General features: G+C 32.2%; 4 protein-coding genes across 4 annotated transcripts; 3 read left to right on the forward strand and 1 right to left on the reverse strand.

Moving 5' to 3' along the window:
* Nucleotides 295-3095, reverse strand: LOC18595182 (dihydroceramide fatty acyl 2-hydroxylase FAH1). Its single transcript, XM_018122562.1, has 7 exons — nucleotides 2921-3095; nucleotides 2211-2269; nucleotides 1765-1857; nucleotides 1480-1676; nucleotides 1212-1317; nucleotides 847-993; nucleotides 295-621 (listed from the first exon to the last, which is right to left on the reverse strand). The coding sequence occupies exons 2-7, from the start codon at nucleotides 2259-2261 to the stop codon at nucleotides 529-531; spliced, it is 687 nt and encodes a 228-aa protein (XP_017978051.1). The 5' UTR covers nucleotides 2262-2269; nucleotides 2921-3095; the 3' UTR covers nucleotides 295-528.
* Nucleotides 4426-5122, forward strand: LOC18595183 (NEP1-interacting protein-like 1). Its single transcript, XM_007023015.2, has one exon. The coding sequence runs from the start codon at nucleotides 4456-4458 to the stop codon at nucleotides 5107-5109; it is 654 nt and encodes a 217-aa protein (XP_007023077.2). The 5' UTR covers nucleotides 4426-4455; the 3' UTR covers nucleotides 5110-5122.
* On the forward strand, nucleotides 8484-9140 carry LOC18595184 (NEP1-interacting protein-like 1). The gene has a single exon (XM_007023016.2). The coding sequence runs from the start codon at nucleotides 8484-8486 to the stop codon at nucleotides 9138-9140; it is 657 nt and encodes a 218-aa protein (XP_007023078.2).
* Nucleotides 11499-20074, forward strand: LOC18595185 (protein prune homolog). Its single transcript, XM_018122740.1, has 12 exons — nucleotides 11499-12081; nucleotides 12928-13112; nucleotides 13544-13624; nucleotides 13696-13737; nucleotides 13837-13881; nucleotides 16072-16158; nucleotides 16544-16670; nucleotides 16810-16890; nucleotides 18143-18268; nucleotides 18562-18626; nucleotides 19251-19356; nucleotides 19732-20074. Exons 1-12 carry the CDS (start codon nucleotides 11499-11501, stop codon nucleotides 19851-19853), a joined length of 1650 nt encoding a protein of 549 aa, XP_017978229.1. The 3' UTR covers nucleotides 19854-20074.

Below are 20280 nucleotides of genomic sequence, written 5' to 3' on the forward strand. Positions count from 1 at the left end.
TCTGATCATAATTCATAATCCTTCCATCTTGACTTTGGACCATTTTGATGTGTTCACACAGTGCATTAGCTTGTAAGGTAAAGAGAATTTCATTAATTAATTAATTCTATAGCTATACTTCTGTAAGTGCTTGACTTTTGTTGATGTTATAAATTACGTGAAATTAACTCAATTAGGTGAATTGATTGAAAAAATCATCAATTTTTTCTCTCCAATTTTTTCTGTAAAATGCATATGATTATTATTTTTTTTTCTCTTTCACCCAAGTAATGACCATGCCAATTCAAAGTGACATAGAAATGAAGAACTTTTTTTGGAAGCTCCATAACCAAATAAACAATGGGAACATAATTCATTTACACAAACAACTCAAGGTATAGATAGGAGACCATCCATTAGATGCTAACCCCACAATACTTCATCTAGCGGCACATACTACAAAACAAATAGAAGCACAAGAAAGAATGTTTAAACGCTGGGCCTGATGGGTTGGCAACTAAATTATCTAGTCTTCTCAGCTGCTTTCGTTTAAGGAAGGGTTCGGAAAACTCTGTCCCAAAACGCTGAAGTGATCCCAAAGCCCTTATTTTGAATCCTGAAGTGATGGTTCAAGTGATATTTCTGCAATAAACATGGTTAACTCAAGAGTCAGAACACCCGGACAAGTCTGCTTTGCAAGGAACGTTTGAGGTGTAGATATCCCGCTGCTATTACTTTCATGAGGTTTAAAATCTGCTTTTAAGTCAGTGGGACTGAAAATTTTTAGTGAATACCTACTCTAGGTTATTGCACTGTTAAACTAGCAAGAAATGTTACCTGCAACTAGTTAAAGCACATGCATCTTACCTTAAGGCTTTTAGCAACATGTTTGGTGGGCTGACCATGGTGCAGGTAGTAATGGGTGACATCATACATTACATACCCAAGCAAACCACCTCCGAATAAAGCAGGAGTAGTAGAGGGAGTGGCTAAAAGCTTAACCAGGTTCCAAAACTGGTAAAGAGACAGCAAGAAGTAAGGCATTACAATAATTCAAAAATACATGACTTATAAATGCAACAAAACACCTATGATCCGAACTTTTACAATTCACAGCTTTGAGGTTTCAAACGATTTTAGAAGACAGTGCCTGAAATCATCTACTTGAATAGAGACTTAACAAGCATCATGTAATATACAAAGGAACAAGTTTTGAAGCAAAAAATACATACTGGTATGCATAGTACAGCAGTTGCAGCAGGAGGGAAAACAAGCCGTAGGCCATCCATAGGGTGCTTATGGTGGCAGCCATGAAGAAGATAATGAACAGTGTTTCCCCTACACCAAAGTTCTCAATGAATTAGTAAACCATTCTAGCATAAACTGACTGCTCACATACATAGAAAATTGATTAAAAGTCATAATACAAAAGTAAGATATGGATAAATTATGTGTCTGTATGTGTACAAAAGTCATGGGCCCAGGAAAGAAAGAACTAACCAGTAACTCTTTGTTTCAATGTGGAAAAGGAAACGGTGCAAAGTGTATTCCAGAAATGTCCACACAAAAATACCAAAACCGACCATTAAAGCTATTTGGGGAAGTGGATGCCCCATACGTATAGACATTGAGATGCACCAGCATACAACTGGCAGCCATATGGCTGGAATTGCCCACCAGACTGTGCGGGTCAAGAACTGTTTCAAGTAAAACAAGTCAATTTGTTCTTACAAAAACTTGCCAGAGTAAAGCTTAATTAAAATATTTCAAAATTTTTGTTGATACCTCCCAAAAGTCACTCTCAAAAAATCGAGGACCTTCCTTGCTTACAATAGGCTGGTGAACCCACTCCTGATAAGTTTCTCCAAGGTGACCAACCTGTCATAGTCCCTCAAACAGTCAAAATCTGTAATTGGAGTTAGAAATCGCTACCCCCAATTTTCTCAAGGTGATTTCCCCATTGCCTAAGATTACTGAAGAGGATTTAAATAGCTTTGACAAGATTTGAAGCAAAACCAAGTAGCCAAAGAAAGTCAAAGGAATGAAACAGAACAAGAAGTTGCAAAGAAGTGTAGCGTAATTGACACTACCAAGAAATCAACTTGAGGAAATAAACAACAGGAATACAGGAACTACTAAACAATAAAAAATTCAATAACAGATCAATATCTCACACTCTTATAATTATGTAAGAAACTCAACAAGAGAATTGAAAACCAATTACAATATACCTGGAAGACAAGTGGTTTATTCAAATCAACAGTGAATTCCTGTGCAACCATCTTGGCAACTGCATAAAGAAAATTCGGTTCAGCAAAGGATTAGTTAATTATTAAATTGTGATAGAAAGAATTGATTAAAAAAATAGACATAAAATTCTACCAATCTCAGTCTATCAAAAATGTTACATCATTCCAAAAGTTCATTCCATGGAACATATTCTTCCCATTAGTTATAGTCAAGCTGAAATCCACAATCCCAGAATTCCAATTTCCAAACACGTGTTGCCAATCGTGAATTAAACGCCGGAATCAGATTCCCACTAATTAAGGTAAATATTCAAATTCTTAAAAAACCAAAGAAAATAGTAATTTAAAAAAAATTAATACTGTTTTCCACCTTGCATCCTTTCCCAGCCATCAAACAGAAAATTGCAGCAGAAAAGAAAAAAAGCAACTCACAATGTAGTAAACCAATCACTTCCAGACAATTAATGAATCCTAGATTCAACTATCTTTCCAGTACCCAGATTTTCTCAGCACCCAAACAGCAGAACACACACAATGTACTTAACAAACCATCAATGAAAACCCATAATTCAGAAGGAAAAAAAAACACAACTTACCTCAGATCTAGAGATGCGAACATCAAAACCCAAAAACCAAAACTGAAAATTAAGCTAATGAAAAAAGCAGAAAAAAAAAAGAAAAAAAGTACCAACCCAAGACAATGTGGGTTGGATCTAAGCCAAACCCACGAAGCTTCTCAATGAAAAAGAGCACCACAGGGACAAGAGCAACAGTGTTAAGGTGGTTTTTTGGAGCTTTCTGCTGTGGTTTTTTTGGTTTTGTTTTGGAGCAGTGAACCAAAGAGGAGACTGGAATAAAAAGGGAAAAAAAAAGGTAGAGGAGATTTGGGGGTATAAATCGTGGGGAAGCGTGGGAGAAGATCTCAGCCGTTAATTTAAAAAAAATTTCTAGGTATCATAAGAATCAAGGCCAGCAGATCCTCACGTTGGATTCTATATTTCTAACGGTTGCCAGCCTGGCACTTTCACTATCCAGCTTGGCAAGCTCATGGGTGGGGGGAGGGGCGGGGAAATCTGCGGTGCATGTTTATCTCACGAAACCAAAGAGTGTGAGTGCGGCTTTTGGATGATGTGGCGAGAGCAGATTGGTTGAGCTGAAGTGTTGAAAAGATTCGGACTCTGTCTGTCCCTAGGCCAATAGGCCTTCGGCCTTTGGACTTTAGGCCAACTGCCAGGCAACGCCCAAAGAGTTGAGTATGTGGTTAGCCACTTTCCTTTCTCTTATTTTTTAGCTTAGTGGTTGAATTAAGCAATTACTACTTATACTCTATCTAGTCATTGCATAATAATTTATAAAATTTTTTATTTTTTAAAATTAATAATATTAATATAATTATTAACAAAATTAAAATTCTTTTATTACGTATGTTAACGTAACACTCGATTTAGTTGATTCGACATCTTATTTGATGTAATGATGAATACGATAATACGTCGTTTTACTAATAATGTACTGCAAGTATTAATATAATACACGACATCGACATGATTTGACCTATATAATAATTTTGTTTTATTTTATATTTTCTCTCCTCTCATTTTTTGTTCTGTCTCCTTATCCCCGTCTTTATGGTTGAATCCAAGCAATTGCCAATCCTATTTTGTCGATTGAGGTCGGATTTAATGTCAGTATAGCGAGAAAAATAGCCTGAACAAATCGATTTTGCCTCTAGCGCCTGAACAAGATTAATAACTATTTATACATCAATGTCAAGTTAGTATAAAAAATGACAAATTTTATTTTAAATAATAATAATTAATTAATTTGTCAATTATAAATGTTTATTTAATTTAAAATAAAATTGTATAATTTAATTTAATGTAATAAAAAATTATTTAAAAATTTTTAATTAATTTAAAGATATTTTTTAAATATTTTGTCATGATAATTATATTTAAAATTGCACGAAGGAAAAGAAAAGAAAAAAAATCAAAATATTAAAATGTACTCATAAAATTTTTTACTTTTATTTTTATAAATTTTGTTTTTTTAATTTTCAAAAAAATTAATTTTTTTTAACAAATTAAAATTTGTAGTTCACAAAGTGATGACCACCGACTAACCTCCAGGTCTATAAATTTTGCAGGTCACTGTTCAAATTGAGTTCTTCTTGCACTCAAAGTTTTGCTCCCTGCTTTCCGTTCTGGTTACTTGCTCTGAAATTAACATGTCAGACGATTTCGAAACCTGTTGCCATGTATGGGATGTCGACTGGGAGGCCCCCGAGGATGAGTCATTCCCTTGTGCTACGTTTAGCATCAACATTCAGGCCAGGTTCACATCGGCTTCCGTCGATGACGAAGAAGGAGAAGAAGAAGAAGACCACGAACCCTGTTTTACGGAACCTGAAAGTGTTGTCTTTGAAATGACAGAGGAGGTGAGGGTCGACCGTTTGATGAACGAGAACGACAACGTCTCCACCGTGAGGGACATGCTCGTCTCCATGGATGTTCCCGTTCACGATTTCATGGTGGATAAGATCTTGGCCTGCGCTCATCGTATGGCAATGGCTCAACGGTACAGGACTCGAAAGGTATTGAGAATGCTTGTGGAGATCGAGGCTGTCGTCGATGAACTCCCGGATCATGATGATGATGATGATGAAGAAGACGAATCAGAAGAATCGGAAACGGCGGCATTAATGGTGGAGAAGCTGAGGAAAGTCGTGGTTGACAGGCCAAATAGTTGTTGCACAATCTGCCTGGAAGATTTCTTGGTGGGTTCGGAAGCCACAAGCATGCCTTGCTCTCATGTTTTCCATCATCACTGCATTCTGCCATGGCTATGCAAGAAAAAGCTTTGCCCATTGTGTCGTTCTTAGTTATTTAGTTGAATTAGGATTTTTTTTTCTTTTTTCTTTGTATTTTATTTCTTGAAATTGTTAATATTTCTTGATAAAGATTTAATAAAAAATGAAAGATAATTTTTATGAAGAGTAAATTAGGGTAGCAAATTGATATATGGCATAGTGTTTAAATAAACTCTTAAATTATTTAAGAAAATTTAAATAAAATTTTATTTTTTAATTACATTTAATCAAACCCTTATCTTTTTATATTAAGTTAAATAAATCTTTATGATTAATGATTAATTAATTATTATTAAATAAAATAAAACTTATCATTTCATATTCACGTGACATTGATGTGGAAGATAAAAAATATCACATGATCATGTTATCATATTCAATTAACATATTATATCAACATCAAATATGATATATCAATATGTTATATCATTATCAATCAAGATATTTTAGTATGTTATATCAGCATTACGTGACATAAAATGACAAAAAAATTTGATTAAGTTAATTATTAATTATAAGAGTTTATTCTGCTCAAAATAAAAATATAAAGATTTATTTGGTTTGAAATAAAAATATAAAAACTTGATTGAATGTAATAAAAGTATAAAAATTTATTTGAATTTTCTTTTGGATATTGCTCCTTGATATATTTTTATTGAAATAAACACTTAGGAAGAAATAGAGAAAATATATTTAAAATTAAAAATAAAACTTAATTTGATTTAAAAATTAAAATAAATTGAATTCTAACTTCTTTATTAAAAACAATAATGTTGGATATTTAAAACTGAATAAATGTGATTAATTAAGTCAAAATAAATTATTTTTCAGCTACTTCATTTCAAAGAGTGTCAGAATATATTTCAATAATATCAACAGGTCTCTACAATAAATCAATCGTAGCCTGATCAAGATTTGAAAATTGACCACGAATTACATATATAAGAAGTGGCTGATATCCTTGGTATAAAGCCTCTCAAAGAAGTTCACTGTTTGAGCTTTCAAAGCTTCTTGATCGTCACACTACGAGTCGTTTTGAGATAGAAATATCGAGTGTTTCGATAAGCAAATTTCAAATATTTAGCTTTGGATTTTTACATCTAGAAAATCTCTTATTGATGCCGAATCATTTCATATTCCAATCGGAGGGAGAATTCTAATTCGCTTAAATGCCGAGGACTTCTTTTCATTGCTTTTTCAATACCACATAATCTCACCAATATTCTTTTTTTTTTTTTCAATATCCAAACAATAATTTAAACAACATTACACGTTTAATTAACTATATAAGTTTGTTATTAATTGCATAAAATTAAAAAAATAATTAGGTTCCAAAATTATTATAATCTCACAACTTCTTTCTAAATATATATTTTATAATTTATACGAACAAAGATATATATATATTATAATTAATAATTTTATAAGTTATAATTTTTGTAACGTTAATACAAAATAAAAAGTAAATATGTTTATATATTTAAAGTATATATACCAAAAGTATATATATAATAGTAATTATATTTTTTTATAAATTAACACAATATATAGAGTATATATATTAAAATATATTACAAGTTAATGAATAATCATAATTTCATGAATTAATTTAATTAACAACATAAGTTTGTCTTTAATTACATAAAATTAAAAAAAAAACATAATCGAGTTTGGGTACTTAAGGGGTGGTACCTAAACCTGATACAAGTAATGAAATTATTACTCGAACTTGATTATAGGGTATCTTAACCCTATATAATCGGGTCGGGTATCTACAAGTACCTTGTAACAAGATACGCATCATCATCCCTACTTTTAATGCAGTGGCTCTTGGTTATGTACTTACTAATATTCACCTTATCTTTTATTAATATGGGATTCGTAACATTTTATTCCACCCAATTATGGGATGCCCTCATTGTGTTAGCGCTTTAGCCACTAATTTGAGTCTACCTCAACCCTTATAAAGAAGAGAAACCCTAACACTGATATGAGTCTACCTCAACCCTTATAAAGAAGAGAAACCCTTATACTGGTTTGAGTCTACATTGACCTTTGTATCTATCATGGAACTCTACATCAGTGAATATTTGAATTTGCTTTAATACTACTTGTCACAAACTCATATTTTCAATTCAAAACCGTACTTGATAAATGAAGGAAAACTCAAGTCTATATACTTAAAACCCACTTATCTTTTACTGACGTAGGATCCGTGACACTTGAATTAAGCAATTATTCGATATACTCTATCAAAGTATTGAATTTAGTCATTGAATAATAATTTGTATAAATCAAAGCTTATACATTTCTAAATTAACAATATTATCTAATCGCTAAATAATGTTAAAATTCTTCAACTGATATGACATTTGATTAAGTTGACTTAGCATTTTACTAATACGACGTTGAATGTAGTAACATGATATTTTACCAATAATGTAATTTCAGTGCTAACGTAGTATTGGCGTGATCTTGATTACGCACTTACATGGCATTAATTTTATTTGATCAATACAAAAATTTTATTTTTTTCTCTCCTTTCATTTTGGTTTTCTCTCGTAACCCCTTTAATAGTTCCAGCCAATTGTCGATCTAATTTTTTTGATCAAGGTCAAATTCAATGTCAGTTTAGGAACAAACATTGACGTGAACAAACCAAATTTGCCTCAAACACCTTAAGTGAATTAATAACTATTCATAAAAATGACATATATCAAATTGACTAATAATAATTAGTCAATTTATTAGTTATAAAGGTCTATTTGATTTAAAATAAAAATAAACGAGTTTAATTCAATGTATAAAAAATAAAAATAAAAATTTATTCACAATTTTTTTAATAATTTTAAAAAAAATTTAAGTATTATGCCATGATTGTTTTATTATTATTACACTCGGCACATTCATTATGTGGGTGGAAGAGAAAAAAATGGTTACTTGAAATAGAAAGAAGGAAAGAATAAAAAAGGAAAAAATAAAAACAAAATTATTTTTCAAAAGATTAAAACTTTTATTTTAGAATTTTTTTTAACAAATGAGATTGTGCCAAAAAGCCAAATTAAGAGCAGCTACCGCAAGAATGAAGGAGCCGCCAAGAAGGGTTCAACTTTCAAGCCCTTTCTTGAATTCGCCATTACTCCCTGGATGTAGGAGACTTGACAGAATTCCACCAGCGCAGTTGGATTGCATAAAGCCCACAGTTTCAACCCAATTCCAAGCATGGGCTCTTTCTTTTTTACTTCACAAAGCGATCAGCATCGACTTAACAACCCACTCACCTCCACCTCTATAAATTTTGCGGGTCCCTGCCCAAATTGAGTCCTTCTTCCACTCAAAGTTTCGCTCCCTGTTTTCCGTTCTTGTTACTTGCTCTGAAATTAACCATGTCGGATGATTTCGAAACTTGTTGCCATGTATGGGATGTCGACTGGGAAGCCCCCGAGGATGAGTCATTCCCTTGTGCTACGTTTAGCATCAACATCCAGGCTAGGTTCATATCGGCTTCCGTCGACGACGACGACGACGAAGAAGAAGAAGAAGACCACGAACCCTGTTTTACGGAACCTGAAAGTGTTGTTTTTGAGAAGACAGAGGAGGTGAGGGTGGACCTTTTGATGAACGAGAACGACAACGTCTCCACTGTCAGAGACATGCTCGTCTCCATGGATGTTCCCGTTCACGATTTCATGGTGGATAAGATCTTGGCCTGCGCTCACCGTATGGCGATGGCCCAACGGTACAGGACTCGAAAGGTTTTGAGAATGCGTGTGGAGATCGAGGCTGTCGTTGATGAACTCCCGGATCATGATGATGATGAGGAAGAAGAAGACGAATCAGAAGAATCAGAAACGGCGGCATTAATGGTGGAGAAGCTGAGGAAAGTCGTGGTTGACAGGCCAAATAGTTGTTGCACAATCTGCCTGGAAGATTTCTTGGTGGGTTCGGAAGCCACAAGCATGCCTTGCTCTCATGTTTTCCATCATCACTGCATTCTGCCATGGCTATGCAAGAAAAAGCTTTGCCCATTGTGTCGTTCTTAGTTATTTAGTTGAATTAGGATTTTTTTATTTATATTTTATTTCTAGTTGAATTAAGATTTTTTTCTTTTTATTTATACATATTTTTTATATACAATGGAGAAACAAATAAACTTATTATAGCACCCGAACATTTAATTCATTGATTAGTACATTATTTTCCTGCTTAAAAAGTAGAGTTCGAATCTCCCATTCTTCATATTGTCTGTAAATAAAATTGCACCAATACTAATTGGTGGAGAATTCGAGATATAAAACTTAAAAGAAGATTTTTATGATGAGTCTCAAACTCTTCAAGTAGTTTCTTAATACACTTTGGTTAGAAATTTTCTAGATAGTACTTTTTATTATTTATATTTTATTTTTTGAAATTGTTAATACTTCTTAATAAAGATTTAATGAAAAATAAAAGATAACTTTTATGCAGAGTAAATTATAGTAGCAAATTGATATATGTTTATTGAAATAAACACTTACAAAGAAATAAGGAAAACATATTTAAAATTAAAAATTAAACTTAATTTGATTTAAAACAAATTGAATTGTAACTTATCAAAGACAATAATATTGGATATTTAAAAGAGAATAAATGCAATTAACTTAATCAAAATAAATGTAATTAATTAACTTATTAATGTTTATCTTTTATATTAAATTAAATGCTCCTAATTAAATTTGATATCACGAGTTAAGTGCAATAAATTCAAGTAATAAAATTATCAAAAAAGTAAGAAAATAGTAATTATAATACTATAAAATTAAAAAAATTTACAATGTCCTTTTATCTATTTTCTATAAGTCATATTTTTTATTTAAAAAATTACTCATATTTTTATGAGTTTATATTTGATACAAAATTAGTGTACGAATTTTATAAACTATTCATGAATAAAATGTTATTGTCTTATTAATATATAAAATTAAAAAAATTAAGAATTTTCAAAAATAAATATTCATAATTTTAAAAAGACGTATTTTATTTTTTAAAAACTTTTAACTTTACATATTTTTAAAATGACATTATGTGATTAAATGATAGTTTACAAATTTTTTACATTGACAATATACTAAATATAAATAATTTTTGTTCATAATTTCTCTCTTTTTATCTTTTAATGTAATATATTTTAATGTAAACTACGAAATATCACTTTTCATAAATATATAAATATAAAAATGTAAACCTTTCAAAAATAACTTTTGTAAAAAATTTTTAATTTTTAAATTTATTTATTAATGAAATAATTATATATTAATATGCAAAATTTATGATAATGCATCAAATATAAATTATTTTTCCTATAATTTTATTTGTTTTTTCTCTTATAGCATGCCGGTGGGTTCCACCGAGAGGCTTTGTTTGTTGTACACCTGGTTTAATGCGAAACTCCGTCCCTATAAAATCCTCGAAGAAAGAAACAGAGGAAATCTCTGTTTTTCTCTGTCTCTGTCTCTGTCTCAGGTTGAAAACCAACGTGTTTAGTAAGTATTATTTCAAAAGAAACAAGGAAAGAAGAGTTAATTTTGTTTGGCGCAGGCCAGCAGCGATGGTTTTCAAGACAAACTAGCTGTACATGTAATGTAATGGCGGATTTCACAAAGAATTTGATAATGTCACGGTGTTCTCAATCTGTTCCCCTCTCCGAATCTGCCGCCCTTTCGGTGCTTCCTCAAAACTCCTTCCTCTTCTCCTTTCCCAACCTTCCTCTTCTTTCTCCTTCTCTTCTTCACCATGAGCTCTCCCAAACGACTTTCTCAGGTACTTTCTCTCTGCTTTTGGACTCAACTTCGCTACACTGACTTTGCTTCTTACTACTTTTGTTAATTGTTAAAGTAAGATAATTATGTTAAATTTGGTCTTAGCATTTTGCTCATTTGTTCATTTTAAGTTAACTGTATTGGTATTATTAATTACTTTTGTTTGTGAAATGTTTGAATCCTGATTATGTTGATCTAGAGGTTAAAGCATACCATGCGGTGATAATAATATGATGTTTTAGCTTAGTGATTGCAAAAAAGTTTTGGGTCTTTTACTTGCATGATATAGAGATTTGTACACCTAATGATTTGGAGTTTTTAATTAAAACGATTAGAGATGGAGCAATTTTGATTTATTAGAGTCAATCTCCATGTGAAGAGCCTAAGTTAATCTTAGACTCTTCATGTTACGAATCTTAGACCTTCAGTGGGGGATGAAATTAAATATTTAAACATCTCCTTAACTGCTCTTTGCTTTTTCCAGGGTAGATTTTTTTTCTATGTTATAAATTTTAATTATTTGCTTTTGGCTCACAGGAATCATATATTCGTACCCGAGAGAACCCTTACTTCAATGGCCTGTTAGTAAAAGATGGTGCTTTAATGGATAAATCTTCTAACTTAGAGTTTGGAGGAATTTTTGATATCCAGAAGATTTCTCAATCTACATCAGATATTGGTAACTCAAGGCTCGAAAACCTTGATTTGGATATCTCTGAAAAGTCCATGGAATCACCATTAGATGACTCAGTCTCAGATGTTATTCATCAACCATCAAGCCAAGCGTCATATGAGAGTTGGTCAAATGTTGTAAAACCAACTGCATCTGCATTCCCAAACATTCAGCCAGAGTCAAGCTTTCATTTCGGTGATCCAGGTGATTCAATCAAGGACTCCAGCAGCAGGACCTCTGAAATGGCTGATTCTTACCATTCTTCACTTTCTCTGATGAGACCTGAAATTGAAAATTCATATACGGTTAACAAAACAAAAACAAGCTTGTCAAGAATTCCACTTCCTCAGTCTGCAGCTTCATTTTATAATGGACACTCACCACGAATGGAAATTGTAGAATCATGTGAAAGCATTAAGAGTCTTAATATGTTTCTGAAGTCAAAAAGGGTTAAGGTCGATGCTGGTGTTCCAGGAAGATTCCTTCATACTGTTATTGGGCAAGATGTCTCTGGTAATCTCTGTGGTCTGCTCTTATCACGATAATTAAACAAAGTTCTTGAGTCTTAATGTCTCATTTCTTTGTTTGATGCCTATTACTTTTTCCACGTTATTTGCTTCTAACCAAAGACTCTGATTGAAGTAATTTTACTGCTTGTTTGATTTGTTAAGCCTAATCCAAATTCTTGATTATGTGCATGAAGCAGTAGGTGATAATGTAACATAAGCTTAGGCCTCAAACATTCTTTGGCATCATTGTTCTTGTGACTGCTTTTATAGTGGTTTCCATTCTTCACCCATATTTGAAAATCCCAAGTCTCTCTGAGAATTAATTAATGAATTATTGTTATTATTATTAATGTTAAAAAAATATTTGGCAAATTCATTAGGAGGCATTATTCTACAGTGTCAAGAAATTTAAAATCTTGGAATGAGTAGAAAATTTGACTTCCACAATCCTATTCATCTGCTTCTTGCCGTGAATGTCCTGAAATTCTTTTCACAGATAGCACCAACTTAAGATGCAAGTTGGTTTATCATTGTGCCAATTTGCAAGCAGCATTTAATTCATAAATGATGCCAACTTTTCAAGATTATACAACCATTAGTATAGATTTATCCTAAACCTTATAAATTTTCAGAATATGTAAAGCATCCATAATTTACATAACTTCTTTTATTTCCCATTTAAGTTCTTATTTTACAAGTTTAAGAATAAAATCTTTGTCACGGTAAAGAAACTGAAAAGTAAGAATATTATTATGATAAAGATGCTTGGGTTCTAAGTATGATTGGCAACCAGGTTGCAAATGGTCTATAATGAACTCACTAGTCTAATTACATATTTTTCAATTTTCAGATGTTGGATCTGTTGCAGCGGTGATCATGTATGCCTTCTACTTGAATGGAATGCTTGAAAGTCACCAATTCTGCACTGTGCCTGTCATCAACATGAAGAGGACAGAGCTGAATTCACATGCTGAACTAAAATGGTTGCTGGATTCTTGTCAAATTGATCAGTCATCCTTAATCTTTATTAATGAGGTATGTTAGATTCGACTTGTGAAACTCCTACATTAACGTTTTATCGTCTTCAAATTTGATGAGAACTACTTTCCCTATGTATGCAATTTGATGGCTTCTAGAAAAACTTATTAAGCTTAATTAATTCTCAATATCTAATCTGCTCAGTTGGATAAAATATCATATCTCACATTTAGTTTATATTATTCCTATGACTGGCCCAAAAATGAGTGCATCAAACGTTTCTTACAAGTGCTAACAGCTATTAGACACATAAGTTTAAATATCTGAGTAAATGGTTCTATTCTTTCATCTGCAGATCATGTCATGCATACCTAGAATTTAATTTAACTATTATAGACTAGAGTTGTAAAAATTTTAAAATAGGATTAAAGTTTAATTGTCAGCTTTAACTGAGAATTTCTTTCTTTTGATGGTGAAATCCTGAGCAGATCGATCTATCATATTATGACTTGTTTGGGAGTCTTAAGCTAGTTCTATTAAATGGTTCCAAGCTCCCGACTAAACAAGAGGTAACATTTCTTCCAAAAGTAACTTTTACCTGTTGACCATCAGAAATGATGTATTTAGCTTCCTTGTACAGGCACTAAAAGAATCAGTAATCGAAATCTTTAATTGCCCAAAGGTACATAGACAACTCAGTTTGGTTAACATTTCATGCCTTCTTTGTTTCCTGCAAATTTGAAAAAAAATGGAATGATATACTTTTCACTTCTATTTACAGGGTGAACGTGTGTACCGTTGGGTTGAGAAAGTTACTGTGGGGCAGGTATGCCTTGAGAATTTACATTGTGTTATTTTTTTAATGTAATTATTACTTATTCATATTTTATCAGGATCACTTTCTGGGAATAAGTATTGATGCTCGTTCATTTTCTTGATTTGTTACACCCATGTTCTTGAGTTTTGTGATGTCATATTATGATGTTGCTGGGATGTGGCTTTGAATACGGAGAATTACTAGAAGCTGTTACTAGACTTCAGAATACAAAGTTCTTTTCTAGTTATTAAACCAGCCAAGTTGATTAGGATGGAATCTTTGTTGTACCTGTGATCTCTTGAGGTCTTATCCAGTCAAGAAATGGATATAAACATAAAATAAAAAATCAAAAGCATAAGGAAAAAAAAAGAACAAATGATATTCTCAGATATGTGGAACAATCGTAAAGATTACTTACAATAATAATTGGAACAATTTTAACTTTCACTTATAAAGATTGAGGTGCATTAATCATTTCTCTGAATTGGGAATTGGCTCATGGCTGGACATATTTAGATTGTTGTCCTGCTTTTTGAATTATAATTTAATTAAAATTCTTAAAGTGTTGCATAATTTATACATGAATGGAGTGTTGGATTTTTTTTTTAATTTTTATTTTGGAAGTAACAATTCTAGAAGTTTAAAGCTGATGAGAATGAGATTTTAACACCTAGCATTAGGGGCGCCAATGTGCAGCTGGGTTTATAGGATATCTAGTATAGTTACTCTAGTATCATTGAGATAGCATGCATTCAAGCTATATTTGATTCATAGGAGGCCTTATCACAGATGTAACATAAAGATACCTTTTGCACATAAATCCAATTCAAGATGTTGTTAATATTACCTGTTATTTATAATGATCTTGTTTTTTTGGAGTTTCACCATGTTGTCACTATTTATTGAGACCTGCACCTGGTGTTCATAGTGTTATACATTTGAGTCCATTGTTCCCTTAAGTGTTATAAGGATTATATTTCCTTTTCTCCTTTCCCTTCCATGTGAAAACTAATGCTAGGAAGGATTCTTCTATACTTGAATGCTATGGAAAGCATGGCCCAATCGGAGCTTATTGATCCAATTAGTTCACCCAAGTTTATAATAGTTTGCTTGGTTAACTCTCTTCAGGAAGGATTTTGTCAATAAATTGCAGTTTACAGTCCTGGTCAAAATATTGTCATCCAAATCCATCTTGTCAAGAATGTGCTTTCCAATCTCCAATGTTAACCATGCATCAACTGAAACTCGTGTAGTACAATGCTAAAAAAGAGCTAGATATGAAAGAGGGCAAAAAATGAATCTTTTCTTAGCATTACTAGGTTTCTGCTTTCATCTTTTTTTTTTTCCTCATTGTTTGCTTTGTTTTCAAATTTTGTTATTAAATAACAAAGTTTTTATGGAATTTTTTCATAAATTTTAAAGTAGAAAACTAAAGAAATACATCTAGGAAATCAGGCTTTATGGAACAAAAAGTAACAGAGGATAAGAATATAATAATTGTAAAGATAAATAAAATATATTATTTGAACTATAAAAAATATAATGTACTTTTCATTCATGCATTCATATTGTATTAACTATAACTTATAAAATATGATTTTGATTTTGTAACTTTAAAAAATTTATAAGTAGCTGTTGCCTTTTTGGTTTTTTATATGTTTAAATAACTTTTATATCATATTAGTTAATCTATACCCACTTTTTATTGTTATGCTGTATTTAAATTACATAATTATTATGGTTGAAAATACCTATTATGTATATTTTCTCTTCTCTTATAATTATGTTTTATTATATAATTGTATATTTTGTTTAACGTGAGTATTTATTATTATACAAGAAAAGTATTCACAAGAATAAAACTGTTCATATTCGAGCATCATTTGGTCTCTTTCGAATTGTGCAAGGGTGGAAATATCATTTTCGAAAGCAAAACAGTAGAAGTTCTTGTTTCCAGTGATATCCTTTTCCTTCTTAAAACAAAAACACACTATCAAACACATTTTGTTGATGTTAAAGAATGCGTGACAAACAGAACTTAAGAACATAAACCTCTCAAAACAACACCTAAGAAGTTGGTTTTTATAATTTGTCATATATGTATTCATATAAACTTTCTTTGTTCTTAACTTTTAAATCTATTCTGTGGTTATGAAATAGTCACGGGGATCTTGTTGTTTTACCCATGCATGTATGCAGGAGTGCTCACCTTGTACACTTATTGCTGAAAAGTTTGCAATGACCTCTCCTGAGATTTTGGCAGGACAAGGATTCAGCCGACTTTTGGTAGTTACTGCTATTACTCGTGAATTTTCAAAATTCTTGCTTCTTTTTCCTCTCTTTGCCTTTATGGTTTGCTATATTCTATTAACTAATCTTTTCCTATTTATGTGTCAAATGATTCAAGAGTGATATACTTACTATGAAAGCAACTAGCACGTATAAATAAAGCATCCACTTGCACTTTGCAAGCAGTTAAATAAAATGTTGCCTATTATTTCTGGTTAACATAATTAGCGGTAAATATTTAATTTCTAAGTTTCTTTTTAATAAAACTAAAATGTGAAAGTTAAAATAACATTAAGCGCTGAAAATGAAAATGTCATGAAGCAAAGTCAAATGATGAGCAGCTGAAAATTCAATTACATTACCTTTTCAATTTTTTGTGCAGTTAGCTGGCATCCTGCTAGACACTGGAAATTTATCAAGCCCTCAATGTACTTCCAAGGATAAATACATGGCTACATTGTTGATTAATGGTGCTGGTCGTTTTGGATGCAATGGCCTGTACCAGATATGTAAGTTCTTTTTTGTCAATTTATCCATGTACTCCCACTCTCCCCTGAAAAAAAAAAAAGTTACTCCACTCCATTCCCTATTCCAGGTCTTCTTTACTCTTGTAGGCTAATATTTGGATCTACAATTCATGATTTGCAGTGCGATATAAACTATATGATGTCTCTGAGCTGGGAGTAGCTGATATTTTGGGAAAAGATTTCAAGAAGTGGACAAGAGTAGGTATGCACTTGCCCTTTAACTAAATTTATTTGAATTTTTTCCACAAAGTTTTCGTACAGACTCTTGGCATCCAGCTACAGTTTTAAGTATCAATAGTACAGAGTGAGAAAATGTTCTAAAGGTACACTAATGGAGTCATCATAAAGCTTAAGCTTCTGAGCAGTTTCACCTTACTGAGGAAGAAGATATTATATATTAGGGCGTTCATTTTATGAGGTAGATTAGGTCAATTTAATGGCCAGCAATTAGAGAATTGATTACCGGACTTTAGTAGGACTGATAGCATAAGTAAGTTCAGCTTTATTTCTAGTTGAGCAAAGTTTGGGTTTCAATTTTTCAAGTTCTTTTTTTTTAAAAAAAAAAAAAGAGTTTTGCCTATGTACTTGCATGCAAATGATATAGCTTGCAAAAGGCCCACTCACGAAAAACAGGCATTTGCAGAAGCTGTTAAGCCCTTTTTCAAAAAATAAAAATGAAATAATCCTACAAACACCCTCATGAATTTGGAATTAAGAATGATAAAGACAATCAAAAGATTAAGAAAATCATGTATAAAGATCAAAAGTATCTGGAACTGTTGTCTTTGTTTAATGTTAATTGTCTTTTGGACCAGGCTAAAATAGCTATATCAAGTTATCAAGAAGTATTATATGATGTAGACAAATTTGAGGAAGTATATCTACTTTGGATTATAGTGGGTTAGGGCAAGAAATTTTGGGATTTTGGTGTTTCTGGCTGAGGTAGAGATTGGGATAGGGTTTAGGAATTAGGAATAAAGTAGGGTTTGATTCAATTGAGAATTAATCTAAAAAGAGGGCTGGAATCAAAAGTAGTGGCTTCTGGCAGGTTTTCAAACTCCGAATCCCACAAAATTTGGGGGTAATCCTCCTAAAATCCACCTGTCAAAAAAGAAAAGAAAAAGAATAACTACCAAGATCACTTCCCTTGGATTGAAAGAATTTTTTGGTTCATGAAGAACGCATGACCTTAGCCTTTGGCTTCTAAAGAGGTCAACTTTATCCAATCTGTTGATGCGTCATCACTAAAATGATACTAATTGCTCACATGATGCAAGCATATTTGTTTTTACAGTGCACATGGAGTTATACATGTAAATTTAGTTCTACCTGTTGATTGGCTTTTCCTTGAAATACATAATATTTTTTGAGAATATATTCCTTGTGGATACATGGAGCTTTGTCCTGTATTACCCATTTAATTGCTTTTTGCTAATTTGGAGTTATTAAACCAGGCAAGCTAGACAATGCTGGTTCAAGGTTAATGGTTGCACATGTTGGGATGAGTTCTATTGGCATTTCACTGCAGCAGCTTCTTGCACATGGCAATGCCTCAACTCGGGAAATAAGACTTTTTCAGCGTGAGTTATTAAATATGAAATCAATACTAATTTACATTTTTGGTTGCAAGAACATTATATTTGATACAGTCTTTACTGCTTGGCTGCTACCTCTTGGGGAACTTGAGGATCTTTACTTCAAGATTCTACGTTTAATAACTTGCTTTTAACTAAACCTCTGAGCAACCTGTCATTGTTGATTCCATCTTAGATTTTTTTCAACAAAAACATTTAAGCATCTACATTTTCCCTTCATTGTTTTTAGTGTGGAAAAGACCTCTAACTTTTTTTAAATCCTTGCCATGAAATCTCAGAGATGGAGAAACTTCGTCTGCTCATGATTGTTTCAGGCTATTATGATCAACAGAAGAATTTCAAGGTTTGGATTCTCGTAAAATCATTTATTTATTGAACTTTTTCTAGAGAGTTATTTTATTGGCAAGCTGTCAATATATAACTTGAAATTGGAAAATTTTAACCTATAGTTAAGAATTTGTGAGCTATGTTTTTGAGTATTATGATCTACTGGAGAAGTTCAACTTCCAAAGATATTCATACAAATAATGTATTTAATTAATTAGATTGGCCAGGTAGTATTTCCAACAGATCAGTTAATGCGACTGCTGGTTGAGAACTGCAATGGTTTAACTCCTTATGGACTTTGCTAGAAATTTGCTGATATTTGTCTGACTGAACTGGTATGCAAATACTACCATTAGCAAAATACAATGACTGATCAGATACAGTTGTTAGCTTTACAAATTTAGCTGTGATCAGATATTTGATCAAGATCTTATGGTGGTTGGGATTCTTGTCAGATTAGAGGGTACAAATAATCTTTATGATAACGATAACATGCAGAAACATCTTGGGTCCGATACTTTTCATGCCTACTATTGTTGCCCTTTAAGTCTTGATTTGAGAGTTCATTCGTGCAAGTCTCTATCCTTAATTATGAGGAAAGTGGCTTTACTTAACTATATCTTATGTCTGATTAATCTAGAGAGAAATACTAGTCTCAACCGAATCTGTGGAGGTCATGAAGAACTCACTTTTCTTCTTCAATTCGAATGCTTCACAACTGCCTCTCAAAGTTCTTTATCAACCAGGTCAGTTTTGCTGCAAAAAACGCTCTATTCCAATGAATTTTTACAAGACTATTAGCACAATGACTCACATATAAACAAGACTATTGGCGTATTCTTAGTTCTATCTCCTTAAGAAGTCTTTAATTTGTGGACCAGCAACCTAACCTACTTGCAGACAACACACAATTGAAATATCTTTAAGATGATGCTTCATTGGTTTTAGACGATACAATAACATGACCTTGACACAGAGCAGACAATTGTTCCTATATCAGACTAATTCGATTTAAGCATGCTGTACTTTGATAGAGCATGCACAATAAGCTTAAGCTGCATCTATTGAATATTGATGCTTATTTTTCTCTTTTTCCCAACTTCTTCCTTATGGCCATGCAGAACTTGGAGAAGACATGAGGGCCTTTGAGATTGACAAGGTTACATCAAGGAAGACGATAGAGCGCCTCCTGGAAGAGTTTGGGGGCACAGCCAAGGTTAATGCAGCTTCACAACCAAAATAACATGAATATTATGGAGATTGATTGGTGCAAAAAGGGCAAACCTTGACTGGAAAACAGAAAAAGGGGCATGAAATTCAAAACAACAAAGATCAAAGATGCATTTGGACACTTATTTTGGAGGCAAGGAGTTTTGATTTCAAATTTAGTTTAAATTGTGCAAGAAACTGAACAAACATTAAGTTTTAAAGATTCTCTTAAATTCATAGATTCGTTTGAGTGTTTCCCCAGATTCTTAGATCATGAAATTCCTATCTAAAACAACTTTCCAATGTGTCAGCAATCCAAGAAGAACAGTGATTGGGTTTGAAATGTTATTATTGAATGTAAAAGGTTCTTCTGATAAAAGAAGAGGAAGTGCTGTAACAAGTAAAGCGAAATGCACTAAACACGACAGAAAAAAAGATAGGAGCAGTCTACTATGTGGCAA

This window comes from Theobroma cacao, chromosome 6 (genome assembly GCF_000208745.1).
Source record: "Theobroma cacao cultivar B97-61/B2 chromosome 6, Criollo_cocoa_genome_V2, whole genome shotgun sequence".
NCBI lineage: Eukaryota > Viridiplantae > Streptophyta > Magnoliopsida > Malvales > Malvaceae > Theobroma > Theobroma cacao.

Bases quoted from the DNA above. Each gene is read 5' to 3' on its own strand.
- LOC18595184 (XM_007023016.2), top strand. From the start codon at position 8,484: ATGTCGGATGATTTCGAAACTTGTTGCCATGTATGGGATGTCGACTGG.
- LOC18595182 (XM_018122562.1), bottom strand. From the start codon at position 2,261: ATGGTTGCACAGGAATTCACTGTTGATTTGAATAAACCACTTGTCTTC. The intron at 1,318-1,479 runs GTTAGTTCTTTC...ACTTTGGTGTAG, and splicing joins ATTGAAACAAAGAGTTACTG to GGGAAACACTGTTCATTATC. The intron at 622-846 runs GTAAGATGCATG...TGTTTATTGCAG, and splicing joins ATGTTGCTAAAAGCCTTAAG to AAATATCACTTGAACCATCA.
- LOC18595183 (XM_007023015.2), top strand. From the start codon at position 4,456: ATGTCAGACGATTTCGAAACCTGTTGCCATGTATGGGATGTCGACTGG.
- LOC18595185 (XM_018122740.1), top strand. From the start codon at position 11,499: ATGGATAAATCTTCTAACTTAGAGTTTGGAGGAATTTTTGATATCCAG. The intron at 13,625-13,695 runs GTAACATTTCTT...TTCCTTGTACAG, and splicing joins AGCTCCCGACTAAACAAGAG to GCACTAAAAGAATCAGTAAT. The intron at 16,671-16,809 runs GTAAGTTCTTTT...CATGATTTGCAG, and splicing joins CAATGGCCTGTACCAGATAT to TGCGATATAAACTATATGAT.